At 41.3% G+C, this 22119-nt stretch overlaps 3 protein-coding genes across 11 annotated transcripts; all 3 read right to left on the minus strand.

Moving 5' to 3' along the window:
* Positions 1 to 738: 738 nt before the first annotated feature.
* Positions 739 to 4345, minus strand: prkag3a (protein kinase, AMP-activated, gamma 3a non-catalytic subunit). 4 transcript variants are annotated; one of them, XM_056370909.1, is made up of 13 exons: positions 3792 to 4345; positions 3614 to 3653; positions 3296 to 3396; positions 3085 to 3166; positions 2935 to 2993; positions 2566 to 2611; positions 2396 to 2450; positions 2186 to 2312; positions 1914 to 2079; positions 1780 to 1817; positions 1491 to 1637; positions 1210 to 1392; positions 739 to 1079 (listed from the first exon to the last, which is right to left on the minus strand). In XM_056370909.1, the coding sequence occupies exons 1-12, from the start codon at positions 3807 to 3809 to the stop codon at positions 1276 to 1278; spliced, it is 996 nt and encodes a 331-aa protein (XP_056226884.1). In that variant the 5' UTR covers positions 3810 to 4345; the 3' UTR covers positions 739 to 1079; positions 1210 to 1275. The 4 variants fall into 4 exon arrangements, with proteins under 4 accessions (XP_056226884.1, XP_056226883.1, XP_056226882.1 ...); XM_056370908.1 differs by having other exon boundaries at positions 1214 to 1392; positions 2551 to 2611; XM_056370907.1 differs by having other exon boundaries at positions 2551 to 2611.
* An 81-nt stretch (positions 4346 to 4426) lies between these two features.
* cnppd1 (cyclin Pas1/PHO80 domain containing 1) lies at positions 4427 to 8851 on the minus strand. The gene is made up of 8 exons (XM_056370906.1): positions 8657 to 8851; positions 8001 to 8103; positions 7675 to 7756; positions 7450 to 7570; positions 7177 to 7305; positions 7026 to 7087; positions 6716 to 6833; positions 4427 to 6497 (listed from the first exon to the last, which is right to left on the minus strand). The coding sequence occupies exons 1-8, from the start codon at positions 8717 to 8719 to the stop codon at positions 5868 to 5870; spliced, it is 1308 nt and encodes a 435-aa protein (XP_056226881.1). The 5' UTR covers positions 8720 to 8851; the 3' UTR covers positions 4427 to 5867.
* Positions 8852 to 9122: 271 nt separating this feature from the next.
* On the minus strand, positions 9123 to 17770 carry abcb6a (ATP-binding cassette, sub-family B (MDR/TAP), member 6a). 6 transcript variants are annotated; one of them, XM_056370981.1, is made up of 20 exons: positions 17680 to 17770; positions 16472 to 16995; positions 15348 to 15488; positions 15053 to 15242; positions 14508 to 14600; positions 14175 to 14367; positions 13926 to 14047; positions 13726 to 13835; positions 13562 to 13627; positions 13070 to 13195; positions 12881 to 12957; positions 12709 to 12772; positions 12531 to 12616; positions 12361 to 12418; positions 12151 to 12255; positions 11518 to 11692; positions 11280 to 11392; positions 11023 to 11117; positions 10830 to 10898; positions 9123 to 10735 (listed from the first exon to the last, which is right to left on the minus strand). In XM_056370981.1, the coding sequence occupies exons 2-20, from the start codon at positions 16985 to 16987 to the stop codon at positions 10576 to 10578; spliced, it is 2559 nt and encodes an 852-aa protein (XP_056226956.1). In that variant the 5' UTR covers positions 16988 to 16995; positions 17680 to 17770; the 3' UTR covers positions 9123 to 10575. The 6 variants fall into 6 exon arrangements, with proteins under 6 accessions (XP_056226956.1, XP_056226955.1, XP_056226953.1 ...); XM_056370980.1 differs by having other exon boundaries at positions 17541 to 17759; XM_056370978.1 differs by having other exon boundaries at positions 17512 to 17759.
* Between the last annotated feature and the right edge of the window lie 4349 nt (positions 17771 to 22119).

Below are 22119 nucleotides of genomic sequence, written 5' to 3' on the forward strand. Positions count from 1 at the left end.
GAGTGAAAAATTGGATCATAATTACAGAACGACCACTGTAAATTTAAACAAAATCAATCATTATCAGATATGTGGCAAGAAGTTCACAGAGAACCAATCAAGGCACATCTGTTAAAAGATCTAGGTTAATGTAGTGATTTACATATATTCTCGATCAAAGGCATGTTTCAAAACATCTTCCTGTTTAAAGTTTAGAGACGCAAACAAAAGCTATACTTCTTTCTTTTTACAGCTAACTTCATATTTAATATAACGCAAGGATATTTTACTTTGAAGACACTATCAATTTCCGGTGTTATTCTTGATCATTTCTCACAACTTGATGTACCAATTACACAGATGGGCGGACGGATCACAAGGCCCGTCACGGATGAGAAAAAAATATAGTCACGTGTTTCCTTGTTTACTGTATAGAGAGGATGGGGTTAAAGCCCAAGCATACCACCGTGTGGTAAGAGACACTGCTGTAAGAAGGTTGCATAATAACACACTTTAGTCCTGCATGTTTGCTCTGTTAAAGTCCTCCCCAAAACACATAGCTACCTGTGCTACTGCTATTTCTACTACTGCAGATATTACTACTGATAGTGTATTTGTGTACATTTTGATAGGACTATTGTCTATGTATGTTTCATTTTTATGTAAAATTCTTTCTCATATATATATATATATGTATATGTATATCTCCTATTATTAGTTTTTTTGTACTCATATTGGAACATTTCCATCAGTTTCAGCCATATTTCACATATTGTATTTCTCAAGGGGGATGTACTTTGAAAAAAAACATACACCAGCAATTTCGGATACAAATGTGATGATGAAAATGAAAATGGTACAATGATACAGCACAGAAATTTACCGTATTGAGTAAACATATATTGATCAATTTGATCAAATGCAGCCAATATGGTGCTGGAGACCTACAGAGATTCATCACAATATCAAGGTCAGCTGACTGTCCGTTATTGTTACTTGAATTTAACACAGATCATGGAAGGAATCTGAATGTAAACAACAGCACAGGTGGGGAATTTTTCTTCCTCTTGTGATCTCTCACTTCGATCACGTGGCGATTTCTGAAAGAGATAAACAAAAGCTACTATCACTCCACTCAGCAACTGTCATGAGAATCCTCAGAAAATGAAGGCGATCCTTGCTTGCAAAGCATCAGTCACACAGCGTTGGGAAAGAGGCTCCAGAGCCTACCTGCCTGGGTACATGGCCGGGGCTCATGTCTACACGGGTGGTAAAGGAGTGAAGTGTCCCCTGGTGCTAGGACAAAAGGGCGTCGATACCTGCAGGGGTTAAGACCATGGCCTGCAGCAGGTCAGACAGAGAGATGATGCCCCTCACCACATCAGCCCTGTCCACCAGGACCAGCCGATGGACCTGGGATGAAGAAGAAACGCATTTATCGCATCTTGTGATCAAATAAGAAATCCGTTGAACTCCCAATGACACCGAATCATTTTAAAGAAAATCCCTACCTCTGCTTTGACGATACGGTCTATGATAGTCTCCAGGGTTTCATCAGGATAGCACTTGATGACTCCCTCCACAAAACACGTGCGCCTGCGAACGGCTTCCAGCATAGTCATGTCCAGATTGCCGTAGCTCTTCTGGGCTGCTAGGTTCTGCAAGGGGGTGAGCACAGACACCGACGTTTCTGAGCAGGTGTCAGCAAATAGTGCTGCACAGTGTACTTAATCATTTCAAATAGAGTCATAATTAAAAACAAAAACAGGACAGGGCATAATAAACCTGTGTGGTACTTACAATCACATCAAATCTGGAGTAGAGTGCCACCACCTTGCCTGAGAAAACATATTTTTGGATGCTGTAATAGCCACCAATAGTAATAAATACAGCTCTATAATGTATCATCTTTAAAAAATGCTTAAACAGTATACCTTGTTGGTCCACCACCGGCAGCGCAGACACCCGCCTGTCCACAAATATAGAGAGGGCATCATAAAGTGATGCTGTTTGCTGAACAGTGGCGATGTTCCTGAAAGTTCCGATCCCAAGCTCCTGGATCTGCCCATGAATGAACGCGGGCTTAGGAACCCTTCTCCCCTGAAAACATCAAATCGGCATCTTAGGATAAACTTGCATAAAAATCATGTTAAATAAAAGAAGGAAAAAAAACAACACCAAATATCTGAATTAAAAGCTTTCTCACAAATATATGAAGGAACTTGAGGATTCGTTTGTGGGTCAGGATATGCAGGACATTTCCAGATGCTGGGTCGATGATGGGCAGCCTGTGGATCTTATGTTTGAGTAAGGAATAGATGGCATCGAAGAGGCTGAGAGGAAAGAGTAGGACAGACAACAGGAATTTATTGCCCGGCAGGGGTGAGAGTCAAAACAGTGTATGATGTGCACTCACCTAGCCTCTGGAGAAATACTTATGAGGAAGTGATTGGAATACTGTAAATAGACATCTGAAGAAGACAAAGGAGAAGAAGAGATAAAGCACTGATAGAAACTCACTGAGATGTGTGCACACAGAGATAATATCATTGATCTGTGTTGGTTATTTACTTTGAAATGAATCACCTCTCCATGTCTCAATCTTGTGGCTCTCCAGCTCATACATCTGAACCTTTAGAGAGGAACCACAATGTCGAGTTATGAGTCAGTAACTCTCGATTAATGACAGGTCAAATTCCAATACTGCAAAGACCTTCAGTCAAGTGTGAGATTCACACTGTGTTTGTGTGTGTGCCGACATTTAGGAGCTCATGTCTCAAATACTCCAACTGTACTTATTACATAACCTTCTTTTATGACCGTCTGTGGCTTATAATATGGAGATGTGGTGTCAAATGATATCTGTGCTATCTTAAAGTAGTTGGAAACTAACTGCACAAAAATGAAACTTAACTGAGTGTACATGGCTTTAAAGTGCAGTGCATTCATGCTCACCATAGGAGACTTGTAATAGCAATGGAGGATGTTGATGAAATCCGTAATAGTCAGCATACCTTTGACAGAAAAAGGATTTATGTTACCATTATTATCATTCATGGTGACCAATACTTCACGAAGGCTATGCCGTTAATCTTTCGCCCTTACCCACAAATCTCTGTAGCTTGCTGTCCCACAGAGGCGCAGCCCTCAAGCCGTTTGCCACCAGTGCAAAAAAGGCCTTTTTCACCTTTGGAGGTAGATAAATTCACACTGTTAAAAAAGAGTGAGGTTTTTTTTCCGAGCAATCGAGCTGCCATGTGTTTCAGTGCGGGATATATGAGCTCGTCTTGCTGCCGTTTCACAGCTGCAGCCTTACTTGTAGTGTGGTATCAAATATGACCAGTTTAGAGCTGGTTGGAATGGCTTCATAGCAGCAGTGGCTCTTCATGAAGTTCATGTAGACGGTGACATCAGCCTCTAGGAGGAATCATATAGATCAACAGCTCACTGTCTGAATAGAGAGCAGATACAGACATGGGTTTGTTCATGCATACACACACACACACCACAACTACAAGTACGTGGTAACAAAGAGTAAACAGTCTAGATCCCTATAATTACATGTGTGCACAAAAGCCTACAAATCCACATACACACATTTACACAGATCCAAAGACACATGCATAGCAGTTACCTTGTTTCTGTATTCCCTTCTTCTTTTCTGGGAATGACACCTGCAACAGAGCAATCAAAACTCCACATGACATTGTCAAAATAGCTTGAGGCTAGTCATTTCCTCGGTTCCAATAATAGCTTTAACACCGCCGACACTTTTCTCTTTGTTATATTCATTCCAAAGTAAAAAGGTTCACCTGTGAAGGGGGCTCCATAATTCTGTTGTGTGTCCATGAAAAAGTTGTTTTCAGAGCAGCAAACTCAAAAGACTGCTGGTGGCTCCGCTCAGTTCTTTACCCTTTCCTACAAAGCAGTTGGGTCTATATTAGGAGCTCTCAAGTGGTATGTTTGGCCAGGGGTGCAGGGGAGGGGTAAAGGAGCTGTCACTGGCTCAGGGGGTGGGGTGGGGGGGTGGGCAGGTGGGGGGCACTTCAGATTCTGCCAAAATCCGACACTTGCTTCCCGTATCAGTGAAACATGCAATCTCATTCTGAAACATGCATTCTCAATCTGTACTGGCCATTTCAAACATTATTATTGCAATTGTGTATTGTCTGCAGAGGGGTAGAGCACACACAAGATAGAGCATGATTTCTAGCACAGAATAAGAGGTTAAAATGTTGTTTTTTTTCAAATATGGCTCATATGATTTTTCAAAGCCTATGTGGAGGCCACAATTTCACCTGCTGTCAGAAATAAAATAGCACAAAGCCTTGGTCGCTGTAGAGTAAATGTCAAGGCTGCATACAGCAAAGATCCCCGAGTCCAAACGTATAGGGTATTGTTGGCTGTCAACTTGACACTGTCATTGACACAGACAATAACTAACAAATGCCACAAAGAAATGCAATCTTTATTAGCCATTGTTTTTTTCTTCAGATTTTTTTTCTTTTTTACAATATTTGCATTTTACAGCATTTACAAAATTAAAGGACTTGGTGCTTCAAAGTGTATCAAATTGAAATGCTAAGAGCAATTCGTCAAAGGTTCAATTACAAAGTAAACGTCCTGGGGGACCATGTGTAACTGTGTACATAAAAATAATCTAGTCTTTACATTTTTCTCTGATGTTTTAAAAGAGGAGCTTCACGATGTGGAGTGGATGAGAGTTGCCATTTAACTGGAACCAGATGTGCAAATTCCAGACAAAAAAAACAAACAACCTGCAGTTATCCTTCAGCATGTTACATGTTGTATTAAAATGTTCACTTCAAAAACACCAACCAGAAACCAACTAGAAACTGAGTAAAAACCCCAGGAGCCCACCTTTTTTTTTTTTTTTTTTTTTTATACACTTCTTTCCCTTGGAGAAGGAGAAACTTCTTCTTTAATCTCTTAAATTTGGCTGAACATTACCCTGTTACTGTTATAGAAAGTAGCTTTATGGTTGTGTGACATCCTGCTGCCACATAAAAGTTGGTGAATAATATTACTAATGAAAGAAAAGAGATGGAAAAAAAAAAGCAGTAAATGAGCAGAATAAGAGGAGATGATGTTAATGATCACTGTGTGAGCAATGACAGTACCACTGAGGTATGAAGACAAAGTGTGTAAGAACAGCCTGTTTCTTTTCTTTGATGCTTTCTCCTGAATTACAGGTGAAAGTTGACAATGACAGAAGACAATTTGTTCAACAAGTAACTGGTGTACAAAAATCTTGTGTACAAAATCAGTGCTTGCAGCATGTGTATGACCAAAGTCTGGTGTAAATCTGTATACACACACACGGCAAAGATATGGTAACAGTAAGCAAATATGGATAAACCAAAATTTAGTATACAAAGTAAACTGACTTAGTCCCTTCTTTTCACAACGTCCCATCAAAGAGGAAAAAAAAACAAAAAAACAACTTACTTTGAAACTTTCACCTTTCAGATACGCTGTATAACCTCCGCACACTTTCATCAGCTCAAAACACAAACAATGAAAAATGTGGGTAGTAAAACAATTTGGTTGAAGCCAAGAAAAATATTAAATTATCCTCAAATTCCTTGTCTGCAGCGCGTTAACCAAAAACTATGGCATTTCACTTATGGCAAATTTATTCTGCAGTTGTGAACTATAAGTGCATTAGTGAACTTTCACCCTGTGCTGTGTTATCAAACTCTCACTCTGTCTGACATGTGCCTAATTCCTCATCTTCACACCTGTATTTCTAGATCTGGAAAAGTAAACAAAACATGACTTCAAGCAGTTGATGAGCCATGAAAATGATGCTGGTTCAATTTCCAGAGTCTATTTAACAGGTTGACAGCAGTGGTGTTTGCAGGTCTCTAGCCGGGCATGAGCAGAGCTTGGGCTTTCATAGACTCTGGGTGGCAGGGTCCCAGCTGTACAGGGGGAAACACCCCCAGGCGAGAGTTCAGACTTGGCTCTGTGGCTCCGAGGAGGCTGGAGGCCAGCCACAGTGCCTGACGCTGATGGTTGTCAGGGGAACCGTGAGTGAAGAGTGCCGAGGTGTTTTTAAGCCCACACTGAAGAGGAGGGAGGGTTGCAAGACAGCCAGGACAGAAGAAGGAGGCCGTAGACCAGGTATGGGAAACTTCCATTTCAGACTTGGTTTCAGGATGTATGTGACCCATTGAGGCAAGGAGGGAGCCCCAAAGACACAATACTGATGTCTGTGAGGAAGCCGATGGGGGAGCTTGTTTGTGACCTATTCCAAGTGCATTGGTCTGACGGTTCAGGCTCTTGTTGGCTTGAACACAGCAGGGGGGGCGCTGGACTGCCGCAGGAGCTTCTGGGTTTAGGTTGGAGGTCTGAAGGTGGGCCGGGCTGGTCTCTGCTGTGGGTGCAAATGGGGACTGGCCGCTCCTGGAGAGACTGAGCTGGTGCAGGACAGCGCTGGTGGCAATAAGGCCAGCCACACTGGTCAGATAGACCAAGCCGAGCATACAGGATACCTGAGAAGAAAATGAGATTAAATCTTACAATCAAATCTAAAAGACTCAACTCCTCCTGGACTGTTTAGACTGTTGAGTTGTTCGCTTTGTTGCGAGTTATAAATGAAGAACAAAAACAAAAAGACATTTAAAAAATATGCCTGAGGCTCCCATCATGAGACCTCGCCCACACATATAAATATCCTTGCAGCTGCCTTCAAATCAAATCCCCCTCTCACCTTAGTAAAGTGCTGGTAGATAGCTGTGAGGGCCTGACTCCATGCTGATTGCTCCAGCAGTACACAGAGGTCAGTGTAGGTGAACCAGCCACGTTTCATCCCCTGCCGCTCTGCAATGCTGAGGACACAGAGGCAGTCAGAAATATTCCTTTCACAAACTGGTTTTGCTGCTACAGAAAGGATTCACAGCACTTTTTCATATTTTGTTTTACAACACTGAATTACAGAGAATGTAAGCTGGCTTTTAAATGTCCATTTGGGGGGCTGAAATTTGTTGCAGACACTTTTGTGGTGAAGTTGACAAACCAACCTGGTTTCTAGATGACTCAGTATATCAAAGAAGTCATTTGGATCTGTGAAAAGGCTCCATTCCTAGAAGATATGACACATGGGTTGGGACAAAGAACTCGAACCATACATATCTGCAGGGACACACCACACACACATAAAGTGCCACTTACAATGGCATTCAAGAAGTTCATCTCCAGGTTATTGACAGTTTGCACGTCCAGCTTCCCAGCTGCTCCCCACTCATCGTTGAAAACTTCTTCTTCCTCTCCTTCGTCATACAGGTACTTGCTGGCAACCATCTAATTCAAAGTGAGAGATCAGTGCTTTGTTAATAAACTATCTATTAATTGCAGAAAACAGCAGTATAAGAAAAAAGGTATCAAACTCCACTCTGAAAAGAGTGGTGAACATGTTATTATACCTTTAGAAGTTGAAACACATACCATAGAGATCAGGAAGAGGTCAGAGGAGGAGATCTTTTGTAGGTATTCAGGGTTTCTATGTCGGAGCCGTTCTATGTAAACTAGAGCCAGCATCATGGCACATGGAGAGATGCAAGCCTCCCTTAAGGAAAAATAGATAGCTTTCAGTGTAGAAATGGCAGTGTTAAATTTAGTCCCAGTAAGATTGTGCAGTCTATGCAAAAGTGTATATAACACAGTACATACCTGGCAACATGAGCTGCATACTTCTTCTGGAGCTTTCGTATTGGGCTTGGGGCAGACTTCTGGAAGATTTCGACGGCGATATCTGAAATAGTGGAAAGTAAAGATAAAAGTTGACTCTCACATGATTGCAACTATTTGTTTACATATATACATTAATTCTGGACATGTACTGAGCAAGTTGTATACTGGCACAACTTTGAACTTCTACCAAAAATGTTTTACAAACACAAAAGTTCCCCTTTCTTGATGCTGACTTTGCTTTTGATTTTTATGAAAGTGCTCAGTTCTTTGTACCAACCTAGTCCAAAAGCAAATATTAAACTCACCTGTAACAGGGCAAGAGAGGGCATCTAAAGAAACGTCTTTGTCCAGGCCATAATATAATCGCTTTCTCACTCTTTCAGTCAACTTCTGGTGTCCAGGAAGAAACTGTAAAACAGTAAAATGAGCTGCCTTACTATAGCTGCAGTTTTGGGGAACTAGGTTAGGCTAGACAAGTTAGGTTGACGTAAAACGTTTCCTGTAAGCAAAGACATATGCTCACTAATTTTATTTACAAGCAAACTTACGAATGTTTTAATCGACACATTCGTTTACAGCAACTGTATAGCATACTATCAAAGATCCTCAATACTTATATTTGTCTACTGTCTCTGATACTATATAAGGATATTAGCTAAGCTAATGCTAGGCCCGTAGCAGGTCAACAGAAAGTGAACCTTAAAGTGACAGTGGCTAACTAAGTAATAATGTTAGCTATTGGAGCTAACGTTTTTTTTAAATTTTAAGTGACAAATTATTAAATATTAGTCAGAATCATTTAGCATGGCAATATAGCCAACTTTTGTCGTCGGTAAACACACACTGGGATAAGGGACCCACCGTTAACTAACCCCGCTGACATGAACGTCAGCTAATGCTAGCTAATGCACCTAACGATGGCTTCCGCAGTTTGCTGACCCAGCGTAACTCAACAACATACCGTGAACTCCTGGAAGTCCGAGAACTGAAACGTCTTTTCGTTGAATAAAGCGTCGAAATCCATATCTCCTATCGATTAAACATTAGTCAGGCGAATAATGAAAAGACGACCGCTTGGCCCCCGCCTGGCTGGAAGAGCACAGCTAGCAACACACGCCCTGACCGGGTGCTACAGTCAGTGACGACGGGAGCCTCCAGCAGTTTGGCTCTTTCCAGACAGACACAGATGCTGGGACTGGGCGGGGTCGCACTGTGGAAGTTACACAACAGCCATGATCTCCTATTGGCCAAAAGATACATTTAGTGTTATGATGTTTCTATGTAGGTTTACATTTTTAATTGATAAAGCACATGCTGGCACTTTGCCATACCTTCAGTAGTCTGTGTGAAATATGAGCAACAACAGAATTGAAACATTGATCCAATATTTGGGTGATATACAAATGTCTTATGATTTTACATACAAATCCATGGAAAAAAACTTTTATTGTTCATAAGTACAAGACAAAACTCAGTTACAATACGTAATAATAATGAACAGTACCTTTATGAGGTAGATGTAAGACATTAAATTCATATTTTGAAATACTGTATATGATTGTATGTACTTATATGTTACATTAAGTGAGAATAACAGTAGGTTTTCTTACCACATTGGCCATTTAGTTTGATGGTATAATCAGCTCTATTGTGTTTAACTGCCAACAACAGGCAGACATGGATTGTACAACTTTAAATGCAAATCAGCCAGTTTGCCAAAAGCAATTAAAAAAATTCCTACATTGCCACATTGTATCCTAACTTCTTTAGTAAAAATTAATTCTTCACAATACAGACAACACAATGATGCTGATGATCAACACCATCCCATTTTATCTTAGTGATCAAAAGTATACAGAGGCTTACACAATAAAAAAATATATCACTTTAAATAACAGCGGAGCTCAGAAATGAACCAGAAACTAAACGAAGCTGAATAAAATCCCTGACAGCTTGTTTATCGAACAATTGTCATTAACATTTAATTCAGTGGGAAAAAGAATCATTAGCCTCTCAGCCCAACAAGATGCAATGTTGAGGCTGTGATTAGTGTTTTTATTGCCACATTTCTTGCAACTCTTCCTTTTGTATCTTTACATAATCTATCAGACAGCACAAACCAACAAAAGTGTGTTTTATATATATCGACACCCTCTTAAAATAATGGCCTAAGTCATTTTTTCAGGTTTTTCAGGAAACACAAAAAACTCAACAAAAGAGTCACACTTTTGACATAGGCCATTATACAACCGGGGGTAGAATTGCATGTTCCCCTCAACTGAGGATTCAGGCGATTTTACCAGAGGTGGCCAGCATCATGAGGGGGTGATTTAGGCAAAAAAAACATTTTTGTCAAAACATGACTTAGGCCATTATTTTAGGAAGGTGACGATATATATATATATATATATATACTAAAAAAAAAAAGACAAAAAAGTGGTGGGAGTGCTTCTAAAAATAAAAACTTCCTCATAATAAGATGAGACAGGGTGCCACCTGATGGAGGTATGATATAACATGTATTACTTTCATTAGCCTTGCACTGAACGTATTGTTTTGAAATCTTTACAAATTAGTATCTACATCTGTTTTTTTACAATGTGGTAATAATTCGACATTTCTGCTCTTGTTCCTACATTAAAAACTTTCTGCATTATCACAACTAATACTACAAAATGTCTTTTGATACATTTCTGAACACTTCCCCTGTGTTTCTGCCTCCTCCAGCATAAGGCACCTTCCCTCCTGCCTTTGCACATTTAACAAATAAATAACATTTTCATCTAGGTGTACATTAAAATCAGCTTTAACTTTTTACAAATAAAAAAAAACGGGATTTAAAATGTTGAGTTCTCTTTTACAACAAACAAATAAATACATTCAGCGGCTGTGGTGGCCTGAAGAAGTTGACGGTGGCTGCAGTTTCTCAGACTTGAGATCTTTGGCTTCCGTGTCTGACGGGGAATCTGAGTCCTGGGCCTGCTGCTGCTTCATCCACATGTCTGCATACATGCCTCCCTTGAGTAGCAATTCCTCGTGTCTTGGATGGAGAGAAGGTGAGTCACTTACGCTCCAGTGAGCAAGAGCATGTACTGTATGGTTTTCAGAACAATAGATCAATAAGGCGCACTTACCGTCCTCGCTCAGCTATCCGGCCATCACTTATAACAAGAATCTGGTCTGCTCCGATGATGGTGGACAACCTTTTATATCAAAACAAAACAAAACAAAGGGACCCACACAACTCATCAGATAAAACCACTGTCTTCTTTACACAAATTAACAAACTTAGAGGAGAAAAGGCCCAATAAAACATGGATCCTTTACCTGTGAGCGACAACAACTGTTGTCCGATTGGCACAGACTTTAGCCAGTGAGGCCTGAATGTTGCGTTCTGTTTGTGTGTCTAGCGCAGAGGTGGCCTGCAGAGAGACACTATCTGTTAGAACAGCTATGAAAGCCTTTCAGTGTTGAATAATGGCGAAACATAGTGAAAGAAGTTGTGCAATAAGTTCTTTCATTTAAGTAAAAGCTGAGCAGCAACTGGTTCAGTTTCTGTCTGCTTGTCCACTCAGATGTCTCACCTCATCCAGCAGGATGATCTGTGGTGCTTTGAGGATAGTTCTGGCAATGGCCACCCTCTGCTTCTCTCCTCCACTCAGCTTCAGACCTCTTTCACCCACCTGCGTATCATAACCTGAAAAAAACGAAGTAGATGGTAAAAAAATAGCTTGTGCAATATAGGATGAGATCTTACAGCTGCTCTGCTTTCAGATAAAAAAAATTAAAAAAAATCTGCCGGAGGGTTAATCGATAAGTTACCTTCAGGGAAGGTCATGATTTTCTCGTGGATATCAGCAGCTATAGCAGCCTCCTCCACCTCCTGGTCAGTAGCAGTGATGCGACCGTAGCGAATATTATCTCGGATGTTGTCGTTGAAAAGCACGGTATCCTGGGGAACCACGCCGATATGAGCTCGCAGAGATGTCTGCTTCACCTGAGGAAGGACAATGAAGACAAAGTAATTACTAGTCCGCGGTGCGCCTATGTAAACACACACGGTCACATACAGCTATATTAAAGGCACTATAACTATTGTGCTTTCATTGCTCTTGGTAATCTCAAAAGCAAAATAACCAGGGGCTAATTTATACTTGTAGCAGTTTAATGACTTCATTTGCACATGAAGTGATTTACAGCTCCTTGTAATGCGTATGAGGACTTGCTGCTTAGCTCTGGTGGCACTATATCAAGCTGTCCTTCTATGTCACTGATGTTTGCTCACATTGTGAAGCTTCAAATATTAAATTTAATAGATAATGTATCACATGGACATTGTGAACTCAAATGTAATTATTGTGGCCACAGTTCATAATGTTGTTGAACCTACCAGGTAATATTTATTCATGTTATTCTGTTCACCCCCAGCACATACACACTGCGCTTGTCACTCACTTTTGATATATCCTGGCCGTCGATGCTAATGCTGCCTCCCTGAATGTCATAGAAACGGAAGAGCAGTCGAATGATGGTGCTCTTCCCAGACCCCGACGGTCCAACCTGGGGTGATGAACAGAAAGCAATGAGGATGCAATCTCAGGAGAAAAAGCATAAACACAGGCAGGGCTAGTGAGCAGAGGGTTGACATTTGCTCCTCAGACTTACCAGGGCAACTGTTTGTCCTGGCAGGACAGTGAAGGAAACGTCCTTCAGAATCTCCTTGCTGTAAAACAGTTTAACATGTAAATGCATAGTCTTGTAAAACTCTAACTCGGCTCAAGAACTTAACACATCATAAAGTTTTACTAAAGCCTTTAAAGCAAATGTGAACCAACCCATTCGTGTAGCTGAAGTAAACATTCTCAAACTCCACTTTTCCCAGTTTGTAGAGAAGGTTCCCTGCATTCACTTCATCTTTCACCTGCAGAGGGAGACGAAGACAGAAAGTTTTAAAAAGCGGATCAAACTACAGGACTGGGGGTGTAAACACAGATGTGTCAGTTTCTCGTGTACCTCTTCATCTTCTTCGAAAAGTTTAAACATGTTCTCCATGTCAATGAAAGAATTCTGGATCATTCTGCAGTAAAAAAAATAAAAATACAGTCAACAGTTAACAACAAGAACAAGCAATATCATACAATTCAGACAATTAAGGCAGATGGATCCTTGCTATGCCTCTTCTTACCTGTAGTAGGTTCCAAACCAGTTGAGAGGGGTGTAGAGCTGGATGATGTAGGTACCGAAGAGAACAAAATCTCCGACCTTGGAGGATAAGAGGATTTTTTCAATGGGACGAAGTAACACATGGAATAAAGTTTTATCTATTTCAAGACATCATCTTAAAAGTGTTTAGTTTCGTCAGTGTGGTCAGTACCTGGAACTTTCCTTCAGTCACAAAGTAGGCACAGAGCAGGGAGCCGGCCAGCAGGCCTGTTCCGATGATGGCGTTCTGTGTTTGGTTGAGGAAAGCCAAGGACGCCTGGGTCTTCCACTCTGACACCTACAACAGGAGGAGACAAGAACAATCAGACGCAGGCCTGTATAAAAATTGTAATAATGGATACATATATATATATATATATATATATATATATATATATATAACAACTACAGTCACTGCTCCATGTATAAATGCAGACAACATGCTGTCAAAATAATCTCCTAGAACAACAATGCTCTGTTTTCATGATCTGCTTGAAGCAGACCACTGACATTTGTCTTTTTCCTGTTCTCTTTGTTTTTAAACTAAACCATAAAAAAAGACATAAATAATTCTATTTCCTGCATCCTGGATTTCTTCTAGTGGCTGTGTTCAGTATTCTGCTAAACCAAACCTTGTGCTTAATTGGTTGTTATGAATAAATACCTGATATTTTAAGATGGTATCCTCGAAACGGCCGACCTCATAGTTCTCTGCATTGTAGTATTTTACCTATAAAAAAGACAAAAAAAAAAAGCATGTTTCTTGGATTTATTTTGAAACGTCTCCATGATCCAAAAGTCAGCTGGACAACAAAATGTTTGACGTACCGTCTCAAAGTTTAACAAGGAGTCCACAGCCTTGGACTTGGCATTGTTGTCCTGCAGATTCATGTCTCGCCTGTACTTGGTCCTCCACTCAGTGATGATGATGGTCAAAGCTGGTGGATACACATGTTTTATTTGGGGCTATGTATTTTTTTAAATTCATTAATCAGTGGCACAGCTACGGTTCAAAGTGTGCAACTCACTGAGGTACAGGGCCATGCAGATGAAGATGATGAGGCCGAACCAGGCATTGAAATACGTGATGAAGTAGATGATAGAGATGACAATATCAGCGATAGTAGGGAAGATGCTGAACACTATGTAGCTGTGAAAGAAGAAGGGACAGTTGAGTCATTGCAATAAAAATTTGAGTCCAGGAAAAACTGTGGTCCTGCTACATATACCTAAAATTTCCAGTTGATAATCCAGCATCACATCCTGTAACATCTTACCTGAGCAAGCTGTTAATGGAGGAGGTGCCGCGGTCGATGCTTCTCAGGACGTCACCGGTTTTGCGGCCCAGGTGCCAGCGCAGGGAGAGGGAGTGCAAGTGGGCGAACAGACGCACCTGGACCACGCGGTTGGTGAACTGCTGCACCCGGATCCACAGGAAAGAGCGCATGTTGCTGACAAACCCTGAGGCACCTGGGGAGAGGCAAGGATGCGGATGCTACTATGGTCGTGTGACATGTGATTTGAGGCGGAGAATCAATGTGCAGTATCACTTTTGTACATCTTTTGTGACAGAACAGAGTCACTACATTATCCATCCAGTCCAGTCTTACCTGCCCCTCCGCCCTGCAGGAACTTGAGCAGGACATAAATACACACTGTAGTGGCCACAGTGTACCAGCTGCTGCGATTAGTCAGGTCATTCACTGAGAGAGGGATGAAGACATAAAAGGTAAATTAGAAAAAGGTCAGGTATTTGGCTCGAAGATAAGGAGATAAACAAGACAATAAACACGGCAAGTGAAATTCTGAAGGCGTTCTTTGACACCAAGGTATTTTATATTCCTCTCTCTGGCCCTCTGGAAACTCAGAGATATCAAGAGAAGGTTGGCTCAATTTTATCGGATCACACGTCCTGAGGAACAGTGATGTTGATGAGTCTGTCAACAAGCCTCTAGGTGTATTTTCAACATTATTCGATGGCATGTTTTTACATCGCTCTTGAGGCTTTTCGGGCCTGTGGTTCAAAGTGAATAAATGAAAACCACTATTAGCTCGGCGCAGGCAGAAACAGGACATTTCGCTTGTGAAGCAGCTCTGAAATAAAACATTTGAACATTTGACTCTACAGGGCAAAATAAAAAGATATGTGACTCACCAATATTCTTGTAGTAAATGGGTACAAAGACATTAATAGCCCTCTCGACTCCCAGCAGCCCTAAACAGAAGACGACCAGCAGCTGGAGGAAGATGTTTCCTCGGGGCCACATGTAGGGAACAAGCAGACGCACCTTCTTTCTGAAACCCTGCCAGGTAGATTGGTTGTCCTGTGTTCTGCCCAAAAGACTCTGAGATAGAGAAACACATTAAGTACCTAACACAGCACCGGATAGTGTATAACAGCAGAATACAGGGTGTCCCAGGTTTTAATGTTGTGAGTTGTACATCACTACCTGTCCACTGTTCTCTACATCCCGCTCATCTTCATTTATCAATAGCATGTACGGTCTCCGTGGCAACCCCGGGGCTTTGAGACCAATGAAGAAGAGCAGCCCGGTGCCAATGTAGCGCATTAGCCACAGGGCAAACTGCACCTGAGGGGTTCATAGACAATTTAAAACAGATCAATATGGACACCACATCGCACAATTTAATGGCTGTAAAACAGTCATGCATGAGAAAATGAATAACTTGATAGCTGCACTAGATGTGTCCTTTACAATAAAAGGACAGCCTCTGAGTAACTAACATCGCTGTGTTATCATACAAGTTACTGTTATCAATTATACTAATATTTATTTTAGGTTGCTCTTAAAAAGGGGGTGGAAATCTGAAGAGTACCACTGCATATTACAAACAACATTTTAAGTGAAGGGCAGATAAAATAATAATAAGAACTCTTTAAAAGTCAAGAGTGAATAAATGTCAAGTCATGCTCAGTTATACAAACAAAGTTGAAGCTCCTGCAACTGACTCATTGTGGGAGGGGCTACATTTTGTCTTATGATTTGATTGGTTAACAGTGTAGCACTAGGGATCTGAGAGTAAGACCTGGAAATGACTCAGCAAAAAAGGCTTTAGTCTTATGCTCTACTGGTGTTTTGCACTTTTGACATGCAAGCTTTCTCGCCTCGTTAGCAGGGTGGATACTTTGTTACACCTGAAACACGAATGGCTGCATAGCTTTGAGCAGAGTGACTCATAAGACATGCAGATCTTTGAAAAATAACTAACCTTTGGCCCGTTGGACTACTAAAACACATATCACTGAGATTATAAAATACTAACTGTGAAAAGAGTTTTATCACTATGCAGAATAAGAACATACACTATCAGTGCATTCTTGGATTAACATTAGAGAAACTAAGTTAATAAAGCTTATGAATAGATAGAAAATCCTAAATACAAAATCTTGAATAGATAGGAATGGAGATAAACTGCCATTCACAAGCTGCATGCTAGTATAGACAACAGTGGCTCAGCCTGGAAATAGTGTTAAAACATCACGCCAAGCACTGTCGAGTCTGTCTTTTTCTATTTTAAAATCGAAGGCTGAAAAAAATGAATCTTCTCTTACCTGCTGTTGATTGTTCTCCAGCGCCCACCACCAGTGAGGACTGTACCAGGATATGAAGGCTAAGTTCTCAGCTGAGAAAGCCAAGGCCCAGAAGAGCAGGAGGACCGCGCTGTGCCCCCTTGACCGGTCCATCACCAGGACCCTGCGTCTCTCCACCCTGAGCAGTGCTATAGCCCAGGCCCAGGCCAGCACAGAGAAGCAGCCATACAGCAGCACATAGCCTGGGAGCTCTCCTCCGCTGGCAGCCCGCCACACTGTCCCACTCAAAAACTGGAGGAGGAGAAGGATGGAGACAGCCTGCTGGAAACCATAGAGGCGGGTGCGTGGGATGAACTTGGGTTCCATTGCTGTGCCATATTTCTGGTAGAATATGCAGTGGATGGTGCCGAGGAAGAAGGCGATGGTGAGCAGGATGGTGGGGACCAGCGTGAAGTAGAAGCAGGGGGAGATACCTTCATCCACCCAGGTGTGGGAGATGGAGGCATTGGCTTCGCAGTAGCTCTGCATAAACACCATGGCTGGAGCTGGGGAGAGACAAATGATTTCATTAGAGATGTGAAACAACCACTGATTAAGTGCAAAGACTAAACAGCTTAAACCTCCAGAACTCAGGAAACATGCTACAAAATAAAATAGAGCCTTATAACTACTAACCTTATAACTAAAATATCCTCCAAACAAAGCAAGAGTCCCTCTCTTTTAGATCCAACACACACTTGGCTGTCTGCTTGGCTCTGTTATATTTGGCTGTGACTTCACTGACATTTAGTAGCTGAGTCATGGTTCACTATTGCACCTGCTTTTGCTGCTGGTTATAAATCACCACCACACAACCCATTTACCAACCATTACCGGAATGTTTGCCAAATATGGTGGGCAAAAACACTTCATACGAATGACAATTTAAGTGTAAACTGTTAGTATACCCACTCCAATACCATGCACATTGACAGGCCAAATGCACAACAAGCAAAGGAAATATATATATAGATAGACATGAAGTAACACGCTGTTGTTAGTTGTAACATTACCGTATTTACCGGGCTATTGTTGTCAACTTCACACGTACTTGAAGTCAATAACAGAGGCTACTCCAGAGAAGCTAGCAAGTCCGCTACGAGCTACTAACTGTTGAATAGCTTAGCCGGCTATAAACAGCTTTAACAACAGTTTCTAACGTGGCAGACAGCTGAGAGTGAAAGGCATACACAGTTAGGTGTCTGTAGTCATGCTGCTGAAGAGGTTGTCCTTGTAGCGCGTGTGTTAAACAACAGCTAATCCATGACTCGGCAATCGACGATTTACACAACAGCGTTTGACTACACGGCCTGAACGTCAGCGCCCTCTAGAGGATCACAGAGAAATCGATTTTAGCAGGCAGGAAAGAGCAACATGGATACAGGCCATTAATAAGCCGGGTAGACCTAAAAATAAAGAGGAAATTAACAGTGGTGGAAAAAAGTATTAAGAGATTTTACTTAAGATAAAGTAGCAATGATGCAGTATAAAAATACGGCATTACAGCTAAAAGTTCATAGTTTTACGTAAAAGAACAATAACTATTACCAGTAAAATGTAAGGATTAAAACTGTCTCTCATTTTCACTTTAAATTACATGTACATCATTAACCATACATCTGCACTGTTATATCTATGAATGACATACGTCTAATTTCATAACAATTGGACATGTTGTGTTATGGATTGTATGAACGCTGATCAATTTTTGAGCCGTGCGAACCTGCAATGTCACAAGATGGTCAGTAGATGGCACTAAATACGAAGGTATGATAAGAGGAAACAACAGGCTCAGGTATGAACAATAGTTCATAAAACCCCACGACCATAAACACAAGTGGCGAGGAAAAAATACTCCAAGAGATGGAACATAATTACAATGCGTGACATGTTATTAACTGCTAACAGGGTATCATTTTACTCCTATATTAAGGCCAGTGAATGAGTGATTAATGATATTATAGCAACAAAACCCCTGTGTGCCTCATCCACCGAAAAGACTCATTTTCAAATCAAAGCGACATATAAAGAACATCATCTTTCAGTGATGGGGGGGGGGGGGTTAAGTTTAGAGCTTTTCCCATCAAACTGTAAATTCAGGGTTTAGTTGAAGCAAGGGAAGTGACTCAAAAGCCAGCTGTCGCATCTGTCCTTCCTATAAGGATAAAGAAAAGACTCTTCAGGAGAAGTGTATGTGTGTATATGTACCTGTGTGAGAGGAGAAAAAAAGGGGGAAGTACATCCTGATGGAGTGTGTGAAAGAAACAGAGAATAAGCCAGAGCGAAAGAGCTTGTGATCTCTTGTGTGAGCTTACAGACACACACACATACACACACACACACACACACACACACACACACACACACACACACACACACACACACACACACACACAGGACACAGGCTGAGATGGGAAAAAGGGGTAAATCTTATCATTTAGAGGCTTCACAATGGGCATAAAGAGCTGCTAATCTGCTTCATCTCCCTGGTTCTTTTGTGCGAGTGGAAATGGACCGTCTGTCCATCGGCTGCTTGTCACCCCGCTCTTTTGTCCCCCCCCTCCCGTGGATGTGATGGCCTGTCCATCACAACCCTCATCTCTCTCCCCTTTTGTGGGCGTCTACCTCAGCATACAGACTCAGTTGGAGCCCTTTAAGTTCGTAAGGTGTGTCTTTTCATGTATTCAATCCACCTTTTCTCCCCTTTCTCCTTTATGGTTCTTTGTTCAGTTGAAGCTGCCTGACACATATGGACGGGAACAGGCGGGGATAAGACGGATGTGTATGCCAATCTAATCCGTTGATTTAGTGAGAAAAGAATATTGGTGGTATTAGGAAAGGTACGTCCAATCTCATTAGTACTAAGGGCGATCAATAAAGCTTTCGGTTCTGTTGAATGTAGCATTCATTGAAGGATTGGGCTTTGTGAATTCAGTTCTTACCACAAGCTCACTGGCAGATGACCTTTGCTACCTTTAATACTCACAAATCACCCATGATTTATTGTGTGGTAGAATGGGAACCAAGGCAGTTCTATAGAGAATATAGGCTGGCAAGCATCTACCTTTGCTGCAGTGCTGTTGAGCAAATTTCCGTTAGCTTCCATTTTCCATCCAAATATAGAGACTAATAATCCTCATTTTCAGAAGGACATTCACGTCCAGAATGCAACATGGGATTCAACGTTGAATCATATTTTTCAGTTAGGATAAATAAAGGCTGCTCTTGCGTTATATAGATATGTGAAAGAATGATCCGACATTACATTCAGGCATATGTCGAATGATTTTGACATATGTATTCATGCACACAGCTTCACCCTCTCCACTATTGTCTGTTTTTTAAAGAGACGAGCTTATCTGCCGGAGACAACCCACGGTTAAAAATCATACAGAATTTCCTGTAGGAAATTATGCGCCAAGTTTGTGTTTTAGACATCTGGTCTAGACTCTCTCACTGACCCACACACTCATGGTTTTCAACCTGTTTCATCATTGTGGTACTTGAGTGAATGGACCACCTACAGTTTTTGTGCTGAGTTCACTCAGATTTTTTTATGTGAGGGGATAATGAAGAGTCAGATGCTGTTATTTTTGATACTTCATGAAGGCCTTTAAACAGGTGACTAGCTTCTCAGCACACAGGGTGGACGATCTGCAGCTCATGAGATGTTCCAAAAAAGCTTTCCACTTGGAAAGACTATCCACTTGGCCTACTGAGCTTGACATTGTATCTCTGAGTTTGAACTTGTACTGTCTGACCCTGGCGGCCCACTGAGAGCAGTTCAGCCACTTTTTCCTGCTGTGAAGAGCAGAACAGCGCAGGGGATAAGATCTGCTGTCAAACCGCTCTTGACAAACACAAAGGGGTTCCCTCCACTGCTGCTGAACTGCACCCTCGCCGCAGTCCTCTATGTAGAAAGATAGAGAGGCAAAGGGGAAAGCAGGGCTTAGAAGCACAGGATAGAGAAACCAGATTGACTGTCCACTGTCGTCAGTGTGTGGGTGAATCTGTCACAGATACAGAAGCAGCGTGGGCTAATTTTCGAGAATACGCAGAGCCACAAACTGACCTATCTACACGCTGGACAGGAAAACTAGCAGCACCTTTCTTCTGCACATGACACATGGAAACACACACACCCTGAACAGTAAATATAAATATAGATATCCTACAATACTCTGCTTTGACCACTAGAGGCAGCCCTCGCTGGAAGATGCAGATTAACAGTTCATCAATGAATAAAAGAGGGTTATTGTGTATTCCTCAGACGTGCAGGCAGCAGTGCGCTACTGCACGAGACTTTACAATAAACAGCAGAATGAAATATGAACTTGAAAGGAAGTATTTCAAGGTGGCTGCCGTGCTGCACCAGAGACTATAGTACATCCATACTATCCACACAAAGTTTGTGCTTTACAGACAGGAAAACCATAACACCTTTCTCATGCACACAACTCCAACAAGAAGAGATGCTTTCTGAAAACCCGTGGACAAAATAGTCTCGTCATTATTTAATCGTCTTGCCACAAATGTTCAAGGCAGTTTAAAAATAATGCACCAAAAGCCACTTCATAAATTGAAGCCACTTAAAAATGAGCACTAAGCTAAAAAAGTTTTAATTCAATTAAGACTGTATTGTGACACGGTCCAGTCTCCACAGCTTTGGTGAGGTTGATGCGTTTGACCTTGAGATACTTTAATGCAACTTCTGCAAAAATCCACAACCCTATAGAGTGAACTGCAGCGGCTTTATTATGAGCATGGCTGCTGCTGGACATCACGGGTCTGCAGTAACTAGTAAACTGCATCGCTTGTTGGATATGACCTAAAGAACATGGAGTCAGCCCCACCATAGAGAGCTGTTTTATATTTACACCAAGGGAATAATTAATTAAGGGTCATTTTATTGGATAAAACCACACAAACTTCCACATGAAAACTGAAAAAAACGTCTTGAAAATAGAACACCAACGCATTCTGGAAGTTCCTCCATTGTTACAGTAGGTGAGGTCACAGGGGTCATTCCAATACCGCAGCCTGAAGACACACAAATACATTGGTGCTCTTGCATTCACATCTTAGGATCGTTGCACAAAAACCCAGTATTTGTTGTCGTGAAAGTATTTTGTGAAGTATATGAGAGGCATCGCTGCGAGGAAACAGCGGACACATAAAAGTTGACAGGGTAAGGCCTTACGGATATTTCATTACAAGACGTGAGGCTTTTGCAACAGCTTAACTAACATCTGATATGTACAAGGCATTTCATTTGCACTGTATATGTGTAAATCATTGTTTTTAACATTATAGTTTGAATTTATAGTTTAAAACTGTTACTTTTCTGACAACACCTTCTCTAATATTATACAGACTGTCAAACCAAATCCATCATGCTCAGTTGGTCGGACTACTGCCTAAAAACGGCCCAGAGTGTGGTAAGTTACTATTTTCTCCATCTCAGTTTATTTATTTTTTTAAATGATGTACTTGACAATGCTCTTAATGAACAAATGAACTAACAAATCTATCATCTTCTCATAGGCTAACAGTCTTATAGAGCTTGTAAATCCAGAGCCCATCCAGAGAGCCTTGGTCGGTATAAACTGTTTTGCAGCTTCTGATGACAA

Source organism: Seriola aureovittata, chromosome 24, assembly GCF_021018895.1.
Source record: "Seriola aureovittata isolate HTS-2021-v1 ecotype China chromosome 24, ASM2101889v1, whole genome shotgun sequence".
In the NCBI taxonomy this organism is placed as follows: domain Eukaryota; kingdom Metazoa; phylum Chordata; class Actinopteri; order Carangiformes; family Carangidae; genus Seriola; species Seriola aureovittata.

Bases quoted from the DNA above. Each gene is read 5' to 3' on its own strand.
- prkag3a (XM_056370908.1), bottom strand. The intron at 3,397-3,613 runs GTAACTGCTATG...GATTCCTCCTAG, and splicing joins GAAGGGAATACAGAAACAAG to AGGCTGATGTCACCGTCTAC. The intron at 2,612-2,934 runs GTGAGCATGAAT...TCCTCTCTAAAG, and splicing joins GCTATTACAAGTCTCCTATG to GTTCAGATGTATGAGCTGGA.
- cnppd1 (XM_056370906.1), bottom strand. From the start codon at position 8,719: ATGGATTTCGACGCTTTATTCAACGAAAAGACGTTTCAGTTCTCGGAC. The intron at 7,571-7,674 runs GTATGTACTGTG...TTTTTCCTTAAG, and splicing joins TATGCAGCTCATGTTGCCAG to GGAGGCTTGCATCTCTCCAT. The intron at 7,306-7,449 runs GTATGTGTTTCA...ACTTTGAATTAG, and splicing joins ACCTCTTCCTGATCTCTATG to ATGGTTGCCAGCAAGTACCT.
- abcb6a (XM_056370981.1), bottom strand. From the start codon at position 16,987: ATGGTGTTTATGCAGAGCTACTGCGAAGCCAATGCCTCCATCTCCCAC. The intron at 11,118-11,279 runs GTGAGACATCTG...GTCTCTCTGCAG, and splicing joins AGATCATCCTGCTGGATGAG to GCCACCTCTGCGCTAGACAC. The intron at 10,736-10,829 runs GTAAGTGCGCCT...TCTCCATCCAAG, and splicing joins CGGATAGCTGAGCGAGGACG to ACACGAGGAATTGCTACTCA.